The sequence below is a fragment of the Aquarana catesbeiana genome, linkage group LG09, assembly GCF_042186555.1.
Source record: "Aquarana catesbeiana isolate 2022-GZ linkage group LG09, ASM4218655v1, whole genome shotgun sequence".
NCBI lineage: Eukaryota > Metazoa > Chordata > Amphibia > Anura > Ranidae > Aquarana > Aquarana catesbeiana.
In genome coordinates this window covers 52,608,892-52,632,891 of record NC_133332.1, presented here as the reverse complement: position 1 = coordinate 52,632,891, position 24,000 = coordinate 52,608,892, and the positions used below count along the sequence as shown (strand labels likewise).

At 42.6% G+C, this 24,000-nt stretch overlaps 1 protein-coding gene across 4 annotated transcripts in view; it reads right to left on the bottom strand.

Annotated features, from left to right (window-relative positions):
- MAP3K10 (mitogen-activated protein kinase kinase kinase 10) overlaps window positions 1-24,000 on the bottom strand; it is a 95,245-nt gene that overhangs the window by 32,805 nt on the left and 38,440 nt on the right. For all 4 annotated transcript variants that reach the window (XM_073598493.1, XM_073598492.1, XM_073598494.1 and 1 more), the window contains 4 exons: window positions 21,794-21,974; window positions 16,847-16,995; window positions 12,288-12,463; window positions 10,592-10,832 (listed from right to left, as the gene is read on the bottom strand). In XM_073598493.1, coding sequence (XP_073454594.1) covers window positions 10,592-10,832; window positions 12,288-12,463; window positions 16,847-16,995; window positions 21,794-21,974 — 747 coding nt within the window. The remainder of the gene's footprint in view (window positions 1-10,591; window positions 10,833-12,287; window positions 12,464-16,846; window positions 16,996-21,793; window positions 21,975-24,000) is intronic.

Below are 24,000 nucleotides of genomic sequence, written 5' to 3'. Positions count from 1 at the left end.
TAACCACTTCAGCCCCGGAAGAATTTACCCCCTTCCTGACCAGGCCATTTTTTGTGAAAGGGTACTGTGTCGCTTTAACAATTGCGCGGTCGTGCGATGTTGTACCCAAACAAAATTTACGTCCGTTTTTTCCCCACAAATAGAGCTTTCTTTCTTTCTTTTGGTGGTATTGATCACCTCTGCGGTTTTTATTTTTTGTGCTATAATCAAAAAAGCGACATTTTTGAAAAAAAAAAAAAAAAAACACAATATCTTTTAAGCCGCGTACACACGGGCGGACTTTCGACTGACTTTTTAACGACCGGACTTGCCTACACACGATCACACCAAAGTCCGATGGATTCGTACGTGATGACGTACACCGGACTAAAATAAGGAAGTTGATAGCCAGTAGCCAATAGCTGCCCTAGCGTCAGTTTTTGTCCGTCGGACTAGCATACAGACAAGAGGATTTCTGGGTCCGGCGGAGTTACGACGTAAAGATTTGAAACATGTTCCAAATCTAAAGTCCGTCAGATTTTCGACTAGAAAAGTCAGCTGAAGGTCCGATGAAGCCCACACACGATCAGATTGTCCGCCGGACTCGGTCCGTCGGACCAGTCCGGTCGAAAAGTCCGACCGTGTGTACGCTGCATAACTTTTTGCTATAGTAAATATCCCAAATTTTTAAAAAATACATTTTTTTCCTGTTTAGGCCGATATGTATTCTTCTACATATTTTTGGTAAAAATCCCAATAAGCATATATTGATTGGTTTGCGCAAAAGTTATAGCGTCTACAAAATAGGGATAGTTTTATGACATTTTTATTATTTATTTATTTATTTTTTTACTAGTAATGGCGGTGATCAGTGATTTAAATCGGACACTTTTGACACATTTTTGGGACCAGTGACATTTATACAGCAATCTGGCAGGGAAGGGGTTAACACTAGGGGGCGATCAAGGGGTTAACTGTGTTCCCTATGTGTGTTCTAACTGTGGGGGGATGGGACAAACTAGGGGAGGAGAGAGATCGGTGTTCATACTTAGTATGAACACCTGATCTCTCTCCTCTCCCCTGAGAAAACTGGGATCTGTGTGTTTACACACACAGATCCCGGTTCTCGCTCTGTCATGAGCGATCGCGGTTGCCCAGCGGGCGCGACACTCGCATCGGCTCTGGCGTGGCAGAGCGTGCCCCCTAGCGCTCAACAGGCGAACCGACATACAGTTACGTCGTTTCGCCCAGGGGAGCCAACCTGCCACAGTACAACTGCGGCGGCTGGTCGGGAAGGGGTTAAAGAGCCAACATACAGCTACGACGGCTCGCGCAGGGGAGTCAACCTGCTGCAGTATAACTGCGGCGGCTGGTCCGGAAGCGGTTAAAAAAAATCAACATATTTTTGATTTAAAGTGGTTGTAAACCTCAGACATGTGTGTACTTGTCTCAATTAAGAGCACTAAGTGTCATTCCTGTCTTCTTCCCTGTTCCTCTGCTATCAGCAAGAGTCACTTCTGACAAGTTTTCCTGACACCAAGAGAAAAAAGGTGACAGGGGAGGGAACTCTAGCTGATTGACAGTCTCAGCTGGGGTTCCTGTGTGCTGTATGAAGGGGGTGTGTCTCTTCCCTCCAATCAGCTCTTAGAGCTCTCCTCACTGAAATCTGCAGTGTGTAAATTCAGCTCTCCACCCCCTTTTTTCTGAACACTCAGACAAGCTTCATAAATTCTGGATTTTGAATGGATGTAGAGGAAAGAAGGTGTGAGATCTTGCAGTATTCTCGTACTGCACATGCGTAATATAAAGCACATGACATCATACTCTTCATCTCATGCATGTGCCATACAGCATTACTCAACTCCATTGTTGCAGGGACACAGAGGCAGCCTGAAAAGCGCACAATAGCAAAGAAAAGCTGCATGGCTATAGGTACGTGTAGATGTTTACGTATATTTTATTGGATATTATTGCCATTTTTTTGGAGGGGGTGGTCCTCTTTAAAAGGAGACCCTGCTATACAACTGTGCCTCCGGCTTATAACAGGGATCACATTAAATAACGTTTCCAGATTTTTTTTATTCCTCCAGATTATATAATGGAGACTGAATGACCTTCAGCACATAAGAAACGAATGACAGCTGCTAAAAAATGCACAATAAATGTAAGGCAATGTGACTGATAGAACCACAAATAATGCTCAATCAATGAGCCAAGTGTGCAGACAGGGGGGGTGGAGTGCACTGGAACATATCGCCGAGCAGATAAAAGAGCGTTCCCTGCAGAAACTCATATGACTTCATCAAATCTGCGTTTCTGTAGATAAAAATGTGTCACGTGTTGCTTTCTTTGTGTGAAATCCCTGGTGTTCCTGACAGTCCCTCTGCTTTTCCATTAAAAACTGACCACATTAGGCTTTGGAGCACAACATGGTCAGTCCTAGCTGTGCTAGGAACTGAGCCAGCCCTCCTCCAATGATCAGACTTGTCCTGACCCCCCCCCCCCAGCCATTCACTGGGAAGATCAGTGTACTGATCCTCCAACAGCTTTGGAGCTGAAAACAGAGGGAATGTGATCACCTATGAAAAAAGGGGAGAAAATGTATTTATAGATATTTTTCTATATCTATACAAAAAATGTCTTGTCCTTCATTTCTATTTTAAACTGAATGGGTTGTTTTACAAGGTGATCATTTACATATGGGAAAGAAACCGCGCTTCCAAGTGAAAAATTGATTAAAATGAAAATAGAACAGCAGCAACTCAAATGTGTGACATGAGAGATCTTATCTTAGATCGTTTACATATACTTTAACCTGCAGAAGATTTACCCCCCCCCCCCCCCCATTCATGACCAGGCCATTTTTTGTGATAGGGCACTGCGTTACCTTAACTGACGATTGTGCGGTCATGTAACACTGTACCCAAATAAAAATTGTGTATTTTTTTTCCCCCACAAATAGAGTTTTTTTTTTTTTGGTGGTACTTGAGAACCACTGCCTTTTTTTTTTTTTTCACTATAAACAAAACAGATCGACAATTTTTTTTTTTTTTTAAATAAAATAAACAATGTTTTACTTTCTGCTACAAAACACATCCAATAAAGTTTAAAAAAAAATAATCGAATTTCTTCATAAATTTAGACAATATTTATTCTGCTACATGTTTTTGATAAAAAAAAATCCCAATAAGCGTATGTTGATTGGTTTGCCCAAAATTTATAGTGTCTACAAACTTATGGGATATTTTTAATTTTTTTTTTTTTTTTTTACTAGTAATGGCAGCGATTAGCGACTTATAGCAGGGCTGCCATATTGCAGCAGACATTCTGATACTTTTTGGGAACCAGTGACACTAATACAATGATCAGTGCTAAAAAATATGCACCGTCACTGTACTAATGACACCGGCTGGGAAGGGTGTAATATCAGGGGTGGTCAAAGGGTTAATTGTGTGCCTAACCAGTGTTTTTTGTATACTGTGTGAAGTACTTTTATTAGGGGAAGAGATGGAATTTATTCCCTGCTTTGCAGGGACACAAGTCTCATCCCTTTCCTCCTGTCAGAACGGTGATCTACCTTGGTTGAATAGGCAGATTGCAGTTCTCTCTGACTGATGATTGGTGGGTGCCAGAGGACATTGAGTATCCTGCACCCACTGATAGGCGTCTGCTGTATGTAATCACAGCGGAAGCGAGCCGCCGGTGGCATGCATGTGCTCACCCAATCTGCTATTTCATACAATAAATCGGTACAGTGCCTTGAAAAAGTATTCACACCCCTGAACATTTTCCACATTTTGTCATGTTACAACTAAAAACGTAAATGTATTTTATTGGGATTTTATGTGATAGACCAACACAAAGTGGCACATAATTGTGAAGTGGAAGGAAAATGATAAATGGGTTCAATTTTTTTTTACAAATATCTGAAAAGTGTGGCGTGCATTTGTATTCAGCCCCCTTTACTCCGATACCCCTAATTAAATTCTAGTGGAACCAATTGCCTATAGAAGTCATCTAATTAGTAAATAGATTCCACCTGTGTGTAATTTAATCTGAGTATGAATACAGCTATACTGTGAAGCCCCCAGAGGTTTGTTAGAGAACCTTAGTGAACAAACAGCATCATGAAGGCCAAGGAACACACCAGATAGGTCAGGGATAAAGCTGTGGAGAAGTATAAAGCAGGGTTAGGTTATAAAATAATATCCTAAGCTTTGAACATCTCACGGAGCACTGTTCAATCCTTCATCCCAAAATGGAATGAGTATGGAATAACTGCAAACCTACCAAGACATGGCCGTCCACCTAAACTGACAGGCCAGGCAGGGAGAGCATTAATCAAAGAAGCAGCCAAGAGACCCATGGTAACTCTGGAGGAGCTGCAGAGATCCACAGCTCAGGTGGGAGAATCTGTCCACAGGACAACTATTAGTCGTGCACTCCACAAATCTGGTCTTTATGGAAGAGTGGCAAGAAGAAAACCATTGGTGAAAGAAAGCCAACATGTGGAAGAAGGTGCTCAGGTCAGATTAAACCAAAATTTAACTTTTTGGCCTAAAAGGTAAAAAGTTATTTAACCCTTCCAATGCAGGGGGGTCACACTGCATGGGTAGATTTTGTCTAGTTGGTATTAAAATAAATAAATACTACCTGCTACTTAACCTCATCATACATATTGCAAGATAACTGAACCACCTCCATTGGGTCTGCTCACATTTAGGCAGTACAAGGGTCTGTCTGATTGAATAAAAGTGAAATGGACTGTTTAAGTAAGACTTGGCAATAAAGCAGACAGTACAAAGATAATACAATCAGATTGTATGATCGGCTTTAAAGTGGTTATAAAGTCTAACTTTTTTTTTTTACCCTAATGCATTACCTGCATTAACCATTTCAGCCTCGGGAAGGGGGAAGGTTTTACCCCCTTCATGACCGGTCATTTTTTGCACTACGGCACTGTATTACTTTAACTGACAGGTGCGCGGTCGTGCGTTGCTATACCCAAAAAAGGTTGTTGTCCTTTTTTTTTCCCCACAAATAGAGCTTTCTTTTGGTGGTATTTGGCCATCTCTGCGGCTTTTATTTTTTGCATTATTTTATGAACAAAAAAAGACTGACAATTTTGAAAAAAAAAAAATATATGTAATACAAATATATACAGTATATTATATATATATATATATATATATATATATATATAGTATTTATTTATTTTACTTTCTGCTATAAAACACATTCAATAAAAAAATCAAAAACCGAATTTCTTCATCAATTTAGGCCAATATGTATTCTGCTACATTTTTTTTTTTTTGGTAAAAAAAATCCCAATAAGTGCACATTGATTGGTTTGCGCAAAAGTTATAGCGTCTACAAATTATGGGAAATTTTTATGGAATTTGTATTAATTTTTCTTACTAGCAATGGTGGCGATCAACGATTCATGACATTTTTTGACACTTTTTTGGGGACCAGTGACACTAATACAGTGATAAGTGCTAAAAATATACACACTAACTGTACTAATGACACTGGCAAGGCAGGGGTTAACACCAGGGGGTGATCAAAGGGTTAAATGTGTCCTTGGGGGGTGCTTGCTAACTGTGTGGGGGTTTCTCTGACTGGCAGAACACAGAAATCCGTGTTCCTGCTTAGCAGGAACACAAGATCTCTATGTTCTCCCCTGTCAGAATGGCGATCTGCCTTGTTTACATAGGAAGATTGCCAATCTGTCTCTCTGGGGAATGATTGCGGGTGGCTGGCGGACATGGCATCCGCCGGACCCACTGATTGGCTCCCCTTCTGTCCAAATGGCGTACGCATGTCATTTCATGCAGCCGGGCCGCCTTGCCACAGTAAATGTGTGGTAGGCGGTCTGGAAGTAGTTAAGGTAAAAAATGTTTAGGTAGCAGTATCCCCTTCAACCCCTCCCCTCGCCTTATACTTACCTCGCTTGATCCAGCGAAGTGCCCACCTGTAGCGGCCCCCTCCCCACTCTCACAGAATCTGCTGAGCCAATGAGAGCCATTGGCTCCCACTGCTGTCAGCAAAACCTGTGAAGAGGGAGCGGGGCGGGGCTGAGCCGTGCTGTCTGTGTCTATGGACGCAGGTAGTGCAGCTCGGGAGCAAGTCCACAGGTGTGGCCCCATAGCAAGCAGCTTGCTATGGGGCACGCTGAGAAGGGAAGAAGCCAGGAGTGCTGGCAGGGGATAACGGAAAAGGAGGATCAGGGCCACTTTGTGCAATTCCATGTATAAACAGGTTTGTTATTTTATTTTTAAATTGCATTTACAATCAATTTAAGGGTCATGCACACAGATAGCAAATGGAAGCTTTTGGTGCTCCTAATTATACTGAATACTTCCAGGCACATGTATGAGAAGGGTGTTCAGATAAATGCTTCAATGCACATACTGGCCTAACGTCAAGTTTCTATATATTGATTATTCCCCTTATAATAATATTCACAGAAGATCCCAAAGCATCAGAGTGTATAGTTGCTGAAACCAGATTTTAAACTGTGTTGGGCAGCAGCTGGAAGGGGAGGAGATCTTTCCCTGGAGTATTTCAGGCCACTGGGATTTCATATTGAAGCTTCTGAAGCAAGTCTGCAGTTACAGGCAGACTGACTCCAGCAAAACCAAAAATGAACAGTTGATGGTGGAGGATTAATACAACGTAATCATAGCACTCTGAATATTAGAGTATTTAATCAAAAATTGTTCCAAAATTATCTGCGTAATAAATCCCTTAACCACTTGTGGACCGCCCTATTGTAAAAATACTGTGGCAAGGCGGCAGCTCTGCGCTGGATCACATACATGTACGTGATCTGGCATTTCTGGGTATAAGAGCGCACGCGCCGCCAGATTTGTGCGGTCACTCGGTACAGGACAAGTTGGCCAGCAGGTCCTGGCCAATGATTTATGACTGGGACTTGCTGATCAGCTTAGCGAATCACAGTACAGAGCCCTGTGTTTACTAACAACACAGGGCTCTGCACACTGAGCAGCGATATGGCTGTCTTCTTCTCCAGGCAAAGCAGCGAAGAAAAAAAAAACAAACAACCACATCGATTAGTAAAAGTAGCACCCATTACACAATGTTAGGCACACAGTTAAGATGTTAACCCCTTCCCAGTGTCATTAGTACAGTGACAGTGTATAGTATTTATCACTGTGTTAGTGTCACTGGTGATGTCAGTGGCAGTTAGTCAGTTCCCACCCAGTGTCAGATTGTCACACTATCACAGTCCCACTAAAAATCCTTGAATCGGTGCCAATACTAAGCATTTTCACAAGTACTTGTACTGCCAAATGCTCCGATACTACAACCAATACCTTGAGTCCCTCTTGACACTATTGCGGTGCAGGAAACTGCATACGATTTAAATAGAAATTGCACTGCATTCCTGTTCAAATCACATGGGATAATTTGCAGTGCGATTGGAGCCATTCATTTTGTATGGCAAAGTATCTGCAGGAAAGGGCAGAGGCAGGTGAGCTGGGCGTTATGTGTAAAAAATAAATTCATCAAAAATAGTCATCGGTAATTGGTATCTGCGAGTACTTGAGTAAAAAGTATCGGTACTTGTACTCGTTCTTAAAAGAGAAGTATGGGAATCTTTTTTTTTTTTAATCATACTTACCTAAGCACTGGTAGATGATGCATCTATCCCCCTCCGGCTCTAACATATAGAACAGAGTGATCAAACACCGCCGATCGCTCGGTTCTCACAGCTCCCTGACAGTTTGACAGTCACCAGCTCTCTGCTCTGCCCCCCTACCTACTGGAGCACTGGGCTGCAGAGGGGGGAGGGAGCAGCGGGCTCATGGTCTCAGTGGCTCGCTGAGAGGCTGAGCTGGGTGCCAGTCCAGGCATGTGAGCAGATCCCAACCATATGGTCGCAATCGTGCCCAAGCCTGGACTGGCTCAGTGAAATCAGCTGACAGCATGCTTCAGCCCGCTGCATGCTGAAAATGGGTCACAGGAGTGCAGAACAAGGAGTGCAAACAAGCGTTGGCTGTATTTCTCCTTTAAAAAAATGGTATCAGTGCATCCTTAATCACTGCCATTACTAGTAAAAAAAAAAAAAAAAAAGAAATAAAAATTTCAGGATTTATACCCTAGTTTGTAGACGCTATAACTTTCACACAAAACAATCAATATACACTTATTCCGATTTTTTTTACCAAAGACATGTAGCAGAATACATTTTGGCCTAAATGTATAAAGAAATTTTTTTTTTTTTTTTATCAGATATGTTTTATAGCAGAAAGTAAAAAAATTGTTTTTTTTCAAAATTTTTGGTCTTTTTTTTGATTACATAATAAAAACCCCAGTGGTGATCAAATACAAACAAAAGAAAGCTCTATTTGTGTGAGAAAAATTATATAAATTTAATTTGGATACAGCGATGCATGAACGCATAAATGCCAGTTAAAATAGGGCAGTGCAGAATAGCAAAAAATGCCCTGGTCATGAAGGGGGTAAAACCTTCCGGAGCTTAATATATAAATCCACAACTTTTTTTTTTTCCATAGAATAAGGTGTAACCGAAAAACTCCTTAATTTTTTTTTTTTTTTTGCAGTTTCCTTCACTTCCTGCTAAAGAGGCACAGCAGGATATGAGATGGAATCTCTCTAAAGTTAGCGGAATTCTCCTATTATCCTGTTTGGTGGCAACTATAATTTTTGATTTACCAACACTTCCTGTTCCAATGACAGTGGCCCCAAGACAAACAGCAAGGGTAAATCTTCAACCAGCTGGTTACATTGCTGACAGGACACACTAGCATTCACCCACAATTCAGGCTCTCAAGCCCCGAAGGAGGAGGAATCCTTTCACCAAAAATTCATTGGCTGTATCGATGTTCTTAACAAATAGAACTTTTAAATTAATTTCAAGCAAGATGGAAGTTGGTAGTAGGTGCTCCTAACCACATACCTAGAACCTGTCCTTCTGTTGAGTATCATACGTAGTTACATAGTAGGTGAGGTCGAAAAAAGACACAAGTCCATCAAGTCCAACCTATGTGTGTGATTATATGTTAGTATTACCTTGTATATCCCTGTATGTCGTGGTCATTCAGGTGCTTAAATAAAAGTTTTTGGAAACTATCGATGCCCCCCCGCTGAGACCACCGTCTGTGGAAGGGAATTCCACATGCTTGCCGCTCTTACAGTAAAGAACCCTCTACCTAGTTTAAGGTTAAACCTCTTTTCTTCTCATTTTAATGAGTGGTCACGAGTCTTGTTAAACTCCCTTCCATGAAAAAGTTTTATCCCTATTGTGGGGTCACCAGTATGGTATTTGTATATTGAAATCATATCCCCTATCAAGCGTCTCTTCTCCAGAGAGAATAAGTTCAGTGCTCGCAACCTTTCCTCATAACTAATATCCTCCAGACCCTTTATTAGATTTGTTGCCCTTCTTTGTACTCGCTCCAATTCAAGTACATCCTTCCTGAGGACTGGTGCCCAGAACTGGACTGTATACTCCAGGTGCGGTCGGACCAGAGTCTTGTAGAGTGGGAGAATTATCATTTTATCTCTGGAGTTAATCCCCTTTTTAATGCATGCCGCCAATATTCTGTTTGCTTTGTTAGCAGCAGCTTGGCATTGCATGCCATTGCTGAGCCTATCATCTACTAGGTCCCCCAGGTCCATTTCCATCCTAGATTCCCCCCAGTGTATAGATTGCATTCATATTTTTGCCACCCAAATGCATTATTTTACATTTTTCTACATTGAACCTCATTTTCCATGTAGTTGGCCACCCCATTATATTGTTCAGATCATTTTGCAAGGTTTCCACATCCTGCGGAGAAGTTATTGCCCTGCTTAACTTACTATCGTCCGCAAATACAGAGATTGAACTGTTTACCTTTACCTCATCCTCCAGGTCGTTTATGAACAAATTTATCAGGATTGGTCCCAGCACAGAACCCTGCGGGACACCACGACCCACCCCCCTGACCATTCCGAGTGCTGCCCATTTATCACCACCCTCTGAACTCACCCTTGTAGCCAGTTTTCAATCCATGCACTCACCCTACAGTCCATGCCAATGGACCTTATTTTGTACAGTAAACTAATATGGGGAACTGTGTCAAATGCTTTTGCAAAATCCAGATACACCACGTCTACGGGCCTTCCTTTATATAGATGGCAACTCACCTCCTCATAGAAGGTTAATAGATTGGTTTGGCAAGAACGATTCTTCATGAATCCATGCCGATTACTGCTAATGATACCGTTCTCATCATGACCAGAGCGGCAACAGCCTAAGCCCAGAACTGGGTACCTACCTTGACCACAAATTACATTTTGGTTAGGAAAATGCACTTTTTTCAGTATTGAATTACTACGTTTCAATTAATCTCTACTTACATTGGTCCAGTGCTATCACACACCTATCAGACCATTGGGGACACAGAATAGCCCTTCCCAACCCTATCCAACATGAAGAGAAAAGGTTTTAACTTTAATGGGTAAACTGACTAAATACCTAACTGAAAGAAGAACTGCTCTTGCTGTCTTAAACAACCAATCACATACATCTCCAACTCCAGAGAAATAAGAATGGTCACACCATCACTTTTCAGTCTACCTGAGGGTAAGCTGATCCGATTGCCATCCTTGTGCTTCAGGCGATTCTTCTTGAAATTGCCCTTCCGTTTTTTCACCTTGGGTTTCTCCTGGTACATTTGGTACATGATGATATTCAGCTCCCGCTCAACAATGTCAAACTCTCTCTCTGCCAGCTCTTGTTCCCTCCTGCGAAGCATTTCCTCCAGGTTCCTCTGCTCCTCAGCTGCACGCACCAGCTCCTCCTCCCGGCTACGCAACTCCTAATAAGATGCAAGGTTAGCAACTTTAATCAGCAAATCCATGCAACAAGCCACATTATTCGGTGACCTGGTAATGCTATTAAGTTAACACTACTGTGCCAAAGTCCACAGGTTTAATCAGTTTTATGTCATCCCCTGCAGAATATAGGGGGAAGTGAAGGCAATGGATGTTGAGAAAAGTCAAAAAACATATTATAGATCAGGGGTCTCCAAACTTTCTAAACAAAAGGCCAATTTATGGTCCTTCAGACTTTAGGAGGGCTGGAGTGTGGCAAGTGGGAGTAGAAACTGTCCCAATTGATTATATCAATGGAAGGAATAGTGTCCCATCGTTGGTGTCAGTGGGAGGAATGGTGCCTTATCATTGAGGTCATTGGGAGGAATGGTGCCTTATCATTGAGGTCATTGAATGGTGCTCCATCACTGGTGCCAGTGGGAGGAATGGTGCTCCATCACTGGTGCCAGTGGGAGGAATGGTGCTCCATCACTGGTGCCAGTGGGAGGAATGGTGCTCCATCACTGGTGCCAGTGGGAGGAATGGTGCTCCATCACTGGTGCCAGTGGGAGGAATGGTGCTCCATCACTGGTGCCAGTGGGAGGAATGGTGCTCCATCACTGGTGCCAGTGGGAGGAATGGTGCTCCATCACTGGTGCCAGTGGGAGGAATGGTGCTCCATCACTGGTGCCAGTGGGAGGAATGGTGCTCCATCACTGGTGCCAGTGGGAGGAATGGTGCTCCATCACTGGTGCCAGTGGGAGGAATGGTGCTCCATCACTGGTGCCAGTGGGAGGAATGGTGCTCCATCACTGGTGCCAGTGGGAGGAATGGTGCCCCATCACTGGTGCCAGTGGGAGGAATGGTGCCCCATCATTGGCGCCAGTGGGAGGAATGGTGCCCCATCATTGTTGTCCCATCATTGGTGCCAGTGGGAGGAATGGTGCCCTATCATTGGTGCCAGCGGGAGGAATGGTGCCCCATCATTGGTGCCAGCGGGAGGAATGGTGCCCCATCATTGGTGCCAGCGGGAGGAATGGTGCCCCATCATTGGTGCCAGCGGGAGGAATGGTGCCTTATCATTGGGGTCAGTGGGAGGAATGGTGTCTTGTATCAGTAGAGGTAATGATCAAGAACAGCATGCAATAACCAGCAATGCATTTTAGTTTTCGAGATTACTAAAATAACTGCATTATCAATGCAAGAGGTGAGGCTTGTGCATATTGAGCGTCACAATTTAGCTGTGCCTAAGGCGGCATGATACCTTAATAACATTATTAACTCTAAATCTGTGTTTGCTTGAAATAACCTATTACCTTTTGAAAAACGAATGACGCAAGCTCAAAATCATGTATGCCTCAGGTTGCCCATGTGATCACACACCCAAATAACTAAACTATATAAAGTATTCAAACAAAATATGTCTACTTCATGCTCAGTATATACACATCTCCAATCACCTTCTCTTTGGTTCTGAGTTCATCGAACATCTGATGAATCTCCAGTCTCCAGTCTTCCTGCAGGGAATGGAAAGATTCCAAGGGCATCTGAAACATGGCCGATTGCTCTATGGTGATCAGCAGATCCAAAATGGTGGAGAAGGTGGGGCGGCTGTGAGGATCAGGGTTCCAACAGGCTGTAACCACAATCACAGACCTTAAAATTGCTTAATGTTATAACAAAGATCGGAATACTGGCAGGTACAGTATATTGCAAACTACAGTAACTGAATCAAATTGCTGATGGAATTCTATAACAAAGGCATACCATATACAGCATAAATGAAAAACAAGCTAACCTGAACAAACTGTGAGGTCTATTAAGGAATGAAAAAGGAAGTTAACTATAAAAGAAGAGGTAGTTTGTGTGCCCTACTTCCCTTTGGATCCTGCCGTGTACCCTCCACCAGTGTCGTTGGCATTCAAAGTATCTGAGATTGCTGGAATTCTGTGTACCCTCTACAATTAAGTCATTTGATCCCCCTAAACCCCTGCTGGTGGGCACAGGCATCCAACACTCCCAGAAGAGCCAAATGCCAAAAAGGCTTTCTGAGGCTGCCAAATAGAGGAATATACACTTATAATGCAATGGTTTTAAAACTTTAGAGACCAGACCATGGGGTTGATTTACTAAAACTAGAGAATGCAAACTCTGGTGCAGCTCTGCATAGTAACCAATCAGCTCCCAGGTCTTATTGGCAAAGCTTAATTGAACAAGCTGGAGTTAGAAGCTGATTGGCTACCATGCACAGCTGCACCAGATTTTTCACTCTCCAGTTTTAGTAAATCAACCCCATAGTCTCTTTAAAGTGTCTCTTTAAAGTGCACCCATTGAATACTTACCGGGCCCGCTGGCTGTTCTTTACTCCTCCTAGTACAATCATTTTTATTGTTGCACATGAAAGTAACAAGACAGCCTATTACCCACGCATAGGGTTATACAACAATGACCAGGAAACAAGACATATAGGCACGAGTAATATCTTGTGCAACTATACATTTTTAGCAGGGCAAAATGTCAACTAACCGACCTCACAGATGGAGCCTAAGCCTGAATGCCTAGGGGCATACCATGAGGAGACAAGAGGGGCAAGCTGGTCACCGAAGAAAAGGAGCGAAAAAGGAGAAAGAAAGAGGGGGGGGAGAAGGGGGAACTAGAAAACGGGGGCGGGGGGGAATGGGAGTAGTTTCCAAAGAGGGAAGTTGGGAATTTGAGAAAAGGATAGGGAAAGGGGGACCTGCAGGCTTGGGTGGTGTTACATTCCATTATAGGATACCCAGACTGGTCGGACGCAGGGTGGGGGAGGGCATACGACTACCAGGGAGCACACACTTTCAGAAATCTAGCGTGGGAATCAAGCAAGATACTGGACATTTTTCCATCAATCATCATGGTGGTCAGGTTGCTCTTCATCGCTGCAAACGATACAGAAGGGGTCTTCCATGCTTTAGCGATTACGCGCTTGGCGGCTATGCATAGGTAAGTTGCAAGCTTCTGCTGATACGCGAATAGGCCCTGAATTGGGCAGTGCAATAGGGCGTTCTTTACTCCTTCAAATAGTTAAGATTGCTAATGAATCTGCAGTATAAAACACACTTGCAGGCATGTCAGATGCCCGTTTCCCCCATTGCATGCTGTGGTCCCTTCCTTCAACCCCTATCACACTGTATAGCTGAGGTACAGGCATCGGGCACTTCTAGCAGTGTTGAATACTGAAGAAGCTGACGGAGGCTACAGCACAAGAACGGAGCAAAGGTAGGACACATGGATAGCAGCCATAGGCGAGTTCCCTACCTCTTCTCTTCTACCATCCAATGTAGATTCCTTTCTTTGACTGCAGAACTGCTATCATTGGCTGATAAGATGTGGCAGAATTGGGCAGTGCCATCAATGTTCAAAAGCCAATTGTTCTGTTGTAAAATTGTACATCCTAATTTGATAAACCTAAAAATCACCCGCAGCAACAAAATACATTTTTTACCAAAAAAAAATTAGGAGGCGATTTCCAATTAGCTGCTGTGGGTTTCTTCAGTTTGTTTTTGCCTTAAAGTAAAACTATGTGTTAATAAGAAGGATCTAAAGTTGAACTTGCAGTGGGGCCTCCAGCTCCATTCAGGTTAAATGTGCATTTAGTCTAAGGTTGCATAGATAAAGCTGCATCTCATATCCAGGCTCTAGCGCTGTTCAGTTCTGCCCGAAGCTCTGGTATGTGGGCGGTCTCTTGACTTCATCACCTACAGCGCAGGGCTATTAACCTTACATTGTATGTGAAGGAGGCGAATATTCAACACCTGCTGAAAGCGGCTTAGAGGGGACGCTGCAAGGGATGGAGGGAACCTGCCGTACTTCTTGTCCTATTCTTGCACTTTTAGACTAAAAGAGCATTTAACTCTTGCAGTGGTGTGTGTGTGTGTGGGGGGTTGTCCTTCAAGTGTTCCATCTTATTTATTATTTTTTAGTAGCAGTGCTAGCAAATAGTGAGCAGCATAACTTGTTAGACTATAGATTCTATTTCAGGCTGCATCCACCCATCGCCAACTGGAGGACCAATAAAAAATATTCACTCCCATGTAGTGGAGATCAGACACAACCTAGTCCCCATCCATTGTGATAATTCCCTGACTTTATCCCATGGGGCTGAGAGGGGCATGCTGGCACTTACCAAAGCAGACATACAGTATATGTCTGCGGTCCAACCCTGATGTGGGTGACGACCTCATGTCAAAACACTCCGTCACAGTCTAATAGAGCTGATTTAATTATTTACAATGTCTAGGGGGCATGCGTATGCATATATCATAATGATAATATTATAATATAAAATTTTTGTTTTTTTAAATATAGATTTATAAATTTTGTATTTAAGAGAAAAAGACAGTCCAGAAAAATGGCAATGACATTAAATAACAGACACGTAAAGTACAATGCTTGTGAGGGTTTAAAGCGGACTATGGACAATTTACTGTAGAGAGTTTACGACTGTCATTTCCCCTTAGTTTATTTATTCTTTAGAAGTCGTATAACACATAGGGGCAAAGGTAAAAGGAAAATGATGAAGAAAAATGTTGAAATACAGAAAAAGTGAAAGAAAAAGAAATAGGAAGGAGTTGGTGTTTATGAGCATTGACATAATATAGGGAGGGGGTAGAGGAGGGAAAAAAGGGTGAAGGCGGCTACGAAGGGGGAGACGCCTAGATACCCCCGTCCTCTTTCTGCATCCAAGAGTAGTTCTACAATTTAGATACAAGTCGAGGGCCCACAGCGCACCTCTACTAAGACGTTAAAAAAGTTTGATCTTTATAGACAAACCATGGTGTCCATATGTGCCAATATTTCTCATCTTGATTATTCAGGGCCATTATGAGGTCACTGGACCTCATGCAACTTAGATTCTGTGCCCCTCCACTCTTCCTCCAGACTCTGGGACCATGAGATCCAGTGTGAAGTTTCCCCAGGTCAGTCAATGATGATTTGAGGATCCATGTCATCTGCTGGTGTTGGTCCACTGCGTTTTATTAAGTCCAAAGTCAACATAGCCCTCTAGCAGGAAATTCTAGAGCACTTCATGATTCTCTCTGCTGACCAGCTTTATGGAGATGCTGATGTCATTTTCCATCATGTCTTGGCACCTGTCCACACTGGGGTATTGTCAAGAGGAAGATGAGACACTAGACCCAACAATGAAGACAAGCTGAAGGCCGGTATCAAAGCAACCTGGGCTTTTCATAACATCTCAGCAGTGCCACAGGCTCATCACCTCAATGCCACTCTGCACTGATGGTCTTATGTAATATTCTAACTTTCTGAGATACTGAATTTTGGGTTTTCACTAGCTTTAAGCCATAATTATCAATATTAAAAGAAAGAAATGCTTGAAACATATCAATCTGTGTGTAATGAATCTATAAAATATATTTGAGTTTCACTTTTTTAATTGAATTACTAAAATAAATTACCTTTTTGATGATATTCTAATTTTTTGAGATGCATGTATATTTTAATGATGCTATTGTGGTTGAACCAGATAAACCCTCCTCTGTCCCACCTTTGTAGGTCCTGTTTCATTGATTTGGCTAGTAAACTGAAATTCAGTTCCAAATATATATTTAGCTCATGACAAAGGAGTCTTAGAGCAATATGGGTTAGCGCAGAAACAGCCTGCTTTGAGGCTCAGGCTGACAAAACTAAAACCTTACACTGAGCCATCTTAGCAAGTCAACAGAAACATAGGATGACATACTGCTCTGACTCATTAACCTGTAACTAACTAGCTTTTTACAACAGTTGGCATAGAGGAAATAAAAAATGTGAAACCTCCTGCTTGCGAAAATGAATAAGGAGTGCTAAATATTAACATGCTATATTTCAATTTTATCAGACTAAATAAGAAAAAAGTCCTGAACAAAATAAACAGAATGTTTCAAAGAACACGACTGGAGTAAATGGAAGTGGTTTATGTTTACCTACAGTTCTCTTGTAAATCCTTGTGATATAATCAAAGGGGATAAAATATGATTACCTTCCAGTATCTGAACAAATGGGTCCGGACAAGTTGATGGAATTGGAAGTGTCAGTTTGTTCATTGCAACCCCATAGGCAACAGCCAGAGCATCAATTTCCCGATATGGAACTTCCCCAGTCAGCAGTTCCCAGAGGAGAACGCCAAAACTGAAATCCAAAAAGAAATACTAAGTACTCTGACCTGTCACACGACAGACAGCAAATTTCACAGTCTCCGGAGAAGCTATATTTTACATTGCTTGTAATGATGAGGACTAATGTGCAACATGAATAGTTGGCTCCATAATCTGTCCTACATCCCTGCTACACCATATAGTTTAACTTTCGTAGACACCTGACCATAACAACTGAGCTTGGTGGATATCCCATTCCAAAATTATTCAAATCCACAGCCCCTCTTTCAGTTATAATACTCTCCCCTCTTCTGAGAGGACTTTCCACAAGATTTTGTGTCTGTGGAAATTTGTGCTCATTTAGCCAAAAGAGCATTTGTGATTAGTTGAAAAGTCCTGCCTTGCCATCTATATTTCAATTCATCTCCACAAAGGTGTTCAGTAGGGTTACAGTCAGGGATCTACAAAGGCTGCTCCTGTTCCTCCACACCATACTCATCTTTATGAAGGGGACTTTGTGCACAGGGGCACAGTCATACTGGAACAAAAAATAGCCTTCCCCAATGTGTTACCATAAGGTTAGAAGAGCACGATTATCTACAATCTATATCTTTGTATGCTGTAGCATGATCAGTACCCTTCACTAGAAACACTTGAACTCAATGATTTATAGGGATGTCCAGATATCTTTAGGCTATATAGTGTAGGTGCAATGGTCAATACACCTAACCACATAGCAAATAAACCAAGAAATCTTGATGAACAAAATTACTCCACTTACTGTATATACTCGAGTATAAGCCGAGTTTTTCAGCACATTTTTTGCGCTGAAAATGCCCCCCTCGGCTTATACTCGAGTCAAGCACTTTTCTGCAGCAGAGAATGACATTTTCCGAACCGACTTTGGGGCCCCGTATCTTGGGGCCACTTGGTGCTAGGAACCCTATGTTGTTTGTTGTAGTGCTAGTTCCACTGGGTTTGCACACCAAATTTGGGTTTCCTAGCACCAAGTGGCCCCAAGATACGGCGCCCCAAAGTCGGTCAACTGTGTCCATCTGCAGCAATGTCATTTCGGGACCCTTTGGGTCCAGAGACCCCAATTTTGGCTGCAGCTAGGGGGCATCTAGGAACCCTTAACTACCGAGTTTTAAGTTCGGGGGACCTATGGCTGCAAATGGGCACAGTGAGGCATGCAAATGGGCATTGTTGACCCTCTTTTCCACTTACAGTAGCTGCCCATTTCTCACCCTAGGCTTATACTCGAGTCAATAAGTTTTCCCAGTTTTTTTGTGGTAAAATTAGGTGCCTTGGCTTATATTCGGGTCGGCTTATACTCGAGTATATACGGTACTACTCTAAAAAGGAGAATAAACGTATTTTGCGTTGGAACTGGGTTTTTGGGTTTTGGTTTGGAACTGTGAAAATATAAATATATTGTGTTTCAAAAAAACAATGCTATTTTGTAAGGTAAATTCAATTTTCCACTTTAGGGTCATATAGAAGATACAAGGTTTCATTTGCAAGCTTGAAAAACATCCAAGTGAAGGACAGAAACTTTGAGTGCTTTGTATATCTGATAATCAATAAACTAAATCAGCATTAAGAAGGCAGTGCTGGATACTTCTTTCCATTACCTTAAAAGCCCCCATTCACATCGGTCCGATTTGATATGTCAAATCGCATGCCAAATCACAGCTTAATGCCAGCAACGGCACTTTCCCAAACAGTGCGACGCCAACTTTGCGGCACTGCACTGATTTCCAAAAGAAGATCCTGCACTACTTTTGGGGACTTCGGGGGCGATTTCAATAGACATCTGTGCATGAACCCGCACAGATGTCTTTGTAATCGCCCCCGAACTTGCACTGAAATGCAGGTTTGAAATCGTGCGAGTTCAGCTGTGAATGTACCCTGTGTGAATGTACCCTGAAGCAAAGTTTTTAGCCATTTTTAAATTTTAAAAGGGGAACTCCTGCCCAACTGCAGGTGTATTTACCTGGACTATACAGAAAAGCCTATTATGTGTGCCAATCTGATGCTAGGTGTACTTGGTTACTCCATGCTCAGCTTTCTCGGCTTCATGAATAAGCCTTGCCCACCCACTGCTAACTCAACTCCAGGGTCAAGGTTTTATTCCACGGTAAAAACAGATGAAGTCCAAGATAACAAAGTGAAACCAGGTCACAGGGGCATACTGAAAAAAAAATATCCTTGTAGTGCCTGCTGATATGCAGGACTTGTATTTGGTTTACAAAGGCTGATGGCTCTGGTTTAGGCAATAAGAAGGAATTAGTGGTGCAGCATGTATGACTGGTGACGTAGATAAGGGGAATGCTGTTATATCTACCTACCTTGCTGATCCATAAACACACTACCATGCCCAGAACAATTAAAGATCAGTGATAATTATTTTAATTTAGATTTATTGTATATGTTGGTAAACTGTAGGCAAGGTATGCTTTGTGTACTTTTTATGACACAATGTTGGTTCTGAGCTATCCTGCTCCTTTCCACAGATGAATGAATCTTGCAGAAGTATCTCCTTGGTACATTCAGTCAAGTTGATTAGGGCCAGAGACTAACTGGCAACTCATTTACAAAAATGTCCTACCATAGATGCAGCATTTTCATGATCATTTAACTCATTGTCTGTGATAATAGGGAAAATGTGTGTCTGGTCTTCTACTGTAGGAATAATGCTGAAGCCCAGTTCCAGCCAAAAGATTATTTTTTTGGTTTAGGATTGGGTTCGGAAGAGTAAATACTTCTGCCAAGTTTATACTGATGACCATGGCCCTATGGCCCTTTTGGGAAGATTTCATACAATTTTCCCTTATCACAGACTGTCCCAAATCTTTGGGACAGTCTGTGATAACGCAAGACAAGAGTGTACATCGCCAGTACACCATGGATCCATAATAAAAACTCCAAGCATTCATTAAGACCACTTTCACACTGGGGCCGCACCGCGTTAGTTTTAGCGGCACTTTTCGGCCGCTAGCGGGGCACTTTTAACCCCCCCTAGTGACCGAACAAAGGGTTAAAAGCTCCCATGTTGCGGCACTGCCAAAGCGTTTTGCAGGCACTTTGGCAGCACTGCCCATTCATTTCAATGGGCAGGGCGTTTTGCGAGCGATGTATACACAGCTCCCAAACAGGACTTTTTTTTACGTCCCACTAGCGCACCACCCCAGTGTGAAAGCACTCAGGCTTTCACACTGGGGAGGCATCAGAGGCACCTTTCAGCTGTTTTACAGGTGCTATTTTTAGTGCTAAAAATTTACAGGTGCTATTTTTAGCGCTAAGAAGTGAGGGGACAGAAGAGCTGCAGACGTGCACAGTGCTGGATTGATTGAGGGCTCGGGTTAGTATAAGGGGGGAGGGGGGTAAGGGGAATACTGATGCCTAAACATTTTTTACCTTAATGCACAGAATAAATTAAAGTAAAAAATGTATAGGTTTTATAACCACTTTAACAGTACCTAAAACAGCAGTAAACATATTGGTATGTGAGTGTGCCTAGGCACTGCAGGGCTTACAGCCTTATGATCTGTATATCAGCAGTGTGAGACCTAAGGCACTGCTGTCTCTGACTATTAGTATCAGGAGATTTGAAGTGAGATTTGGGGAGGTCACTACTGTGCTGCTCACTGTTCTTGCTGGACACTCTGACATAAGTCATTGCCCTGCCTCTATCAAGATGACTGTTTCCACACAGAGACACAGTACATAAGAAGGCATAGCAGGTCAGTAATGGGGAAAGGTTAGATACAGGGAGACCACTGGCAATACTGGTGACTAGTCATTTGTCCTGTGCCTGCTTTTTTTGGGGGGGCACAGCTTCCAAAAGTTCAATCATCCTTTAAAGCAATCACATCACAATAAGCGAAGGAGTAATATTTCAAAGCTCAGGGTCCTGCGTGGCCTTAAAAGATTGTATCTGCACTTATTATAATATGATCACTTTAAATGAAAACTATTGACTATTGATTATAGATTCTTGATGTGCTAGTGACATTAATTTGAGTGCTTGCTGACACTAGTCAACCTGCTTGCAGTTGCTAAAGCCCCATCTTACTTGATGCCTTGCCCAGGAACATGCGTGATGGGAATATTTAGAAATAGTCTTTGATAGCTGGGCAAGAAATGGAAAGAGCAATAGTCACTGGGACAGTAATTGCTGGTACCCTTAGCAGAGACCTGACAATGGTTCAATTGCTAACCCTCTCTGCCCAAAATTGTTTAAATAGTTTATGTTGGAGTTGGGCATTAAAAGAGAAGTATGGGGTTTTATTCTTTTGCAGATTCATACTTACCCATGCTGCATCTGTCTCTTGGCAACTCTAAGTCTGAGAAACGAGTGATCTAAGCTGAGCCTGGACCGACTCTGTGATGTCAGCCGACAGCAGACTTCAGCCCGCTGTCTGCTGAAAACGGGTCACAGGAGTGCAGAATGAACTGCATTTCTGTGATCCACAGGAGAAGTACAGCCAAACCAGCTTTGTCTGTACTTCTCCTTTAAATACTGTTGGAGTAAAAGAGATTCAGTAAGGCACTGCCAAGAGCAAGGATGATGGGTTAATCGGATTAACCCATAACACTTGATAACCTGTCCGTTTACGGAAGATTAATTGATGAAAAATGACTGAGGATTGATCGCTATGAGATTTTTGCACCTCGTACAATGCGCTACATGTTTACTGCCTTCTCTGAAGCTTTAAATATTGAGAAGCACATGAGAAATGGCAAGAACAATGCATGCAGTCAACAACTGAGACCTTAAAGTTTAATAAAGTTCAGAGTATATTGATAACAATGTTAAGCTCCATTACCTCCACACATCGCTACTCTTGGAGAAGAGAGAGAGACGAATCACTTCTGGGGCCATCCAAGCGTAGGTACCTGCAGCACTCATCTTCGTGGTCTTCTGCCATTCCCTGGCTAGACCAAAGTCTGTGATCTTCAAGGTTTTATTAAATAAGTCATTGTTCTCGATCCTCTCAAGTATTAGGACTGCAATAGGGAGAGAAAACAGGAACATTTGGAAGATTACCCTTAGTTTCCTGTCCCGATGACACCAAGAACATTGCTCTGAGCTGAGTGTCATGCAAATGTTTTGAAAAGGAACATGATAGAAGAAAAGAGCGCAGTACTCAGAGGGAGAAAACAAAAAAAGGGCACTAACAAAAAAGTTTTTTGTTTTTTTTTTAAATCTTAGATCATCCTTTCTTAACCAGGATTCCTTTGAAGTTAGAACCCATGGATTCCTCCAGAGGTTGCTAGGGGGTCCTTGATAAAATTAGCAATTTCTTCCTCTCAGATGAGTAAACATGGACACCAATAATCATTTTAGTTATCTTTAAAGGAGCATTCTTCCCTATGACCACAAATGTAATGAGCCTTCTTTCCAGTGACCAGCTGCATAGGCGTTCACAGGGGGAGTTCACTAGGTGCGTTGCCAATTCCCCCTATTGCCCGAGTCCCCCCGCCCCCTCCCAGTTGACCCCCAGCCCCACAGTGCTGCTGGCTTCCCTCCTGTCCTCTCCCTCGGCTGATGTGGGGGATGTTTCAGGATGGAGAGCAGGGGAAGGGGGCAGTAAATATGTCATTTACCATGTTCATTCATAACCAAAGCATAGTAAACTGTGTTTACTATGCTTCAGTTTGCAAATGAACAGGAAGCAGCTCAGCATGGAGCGCTTCCCATTCATTCACTGCCCTGTGCATCTGAGGCTGCAGAGAAAGGCATGTGTGTTTGAGCTTTGGGGTGCACACCCTAATGCAATAGGCTGTGCACACCTATGACCAGCATGTTATAGTACTGTGAGTTGTAGTTTATTAGCAGGGGTTCCCTGAGACAGAAAAGGGTTCCTCCTTGTTAAAAAATTGAGATAGGCTGCCTTAGGCTGGCCATACATTTGATTCATGTAAAGGCAGGCTGGTTTTTATTCTGTATTGAAACAAACAGTTGGCAAGTACACTGAGAGTCCCTATCTACATACTGCCACTCTCTGACATGTTTCACCCTTACGGGCTTAGTCGCAGGACTGGGATTTCTACGACTAAGTCCATTCCATATGAGTGAAAAGCTGCAGTGAGGGCATCTTTACAACTAGGTCCACAAGGGACAAACGTGACCAGGATGGCATCTCTAAGACTAAGTCAATAAGGATGAAATGTAGCAGAGATGGCATCTTTACGAGTCAGGCTCGGTTCACACTGCTGCAACTTTAAAGCCGACATCCCAGCGTGACTTCGGCACGACTTGCACACGACTTCTTTAACAGAAGTCAATGCAAGTCGTGCCGAAGTCGCACCAAAAGTAGTGCAGAAACATTTTTCTAAGTCGGAGCGACTCAAGTTGCTCTCATTAGAACGGTTCTATTGCACTTAATGGGGAGCGACTTGTGCGCTGAAATTTGGAGTGCATGTCGCAACAGTGTAAATCAGGCCTCAGACCATAAGGTTGAAACGCGACAGAATCGGATCTCTCTGACTAAGGGCAAAATGCAACAGAGGAGCAGTCTGTAGGTGGAGACTCTTTGATGGGGAATTCCACCAAATAAAGAAACACATCTAAGCACTGGTAAGCTGCAAAATATTACTTTTTTTTTTGGGTTCAGGTCGAATTTATTATCTTGCTGCCCATTTTACGCATATGTGCAGTGGCAAACAGGGTCAGCATTAACGCAGCATTTCCAGCACAGTGATTGAGCTGTCGAAGACAGCTCTTGGTCTCTACTAATAATGGGGAGCCAGTGGGACCAGTTCCTGATCCTGTAACCACTGTGACAGCCAGTCAAGATTTATTAAATTTATTACAGGTACTTATATATCGCCGACAATTCATGCAGTGCTTTACATACAGTATATATTGTACATTCACCTTGGTCCCTACTCTCAAGGAGCTTACAATTTAATGTCCCTAACTCACATTCATGAATACACATAGTAAGGCTAATTTAGACTGAAGTAAATTAAAGCGTAATTCCACCGATTTAAAAGTCAGCAGCTACAAAAAGTGTAGCTGCTGACTTTT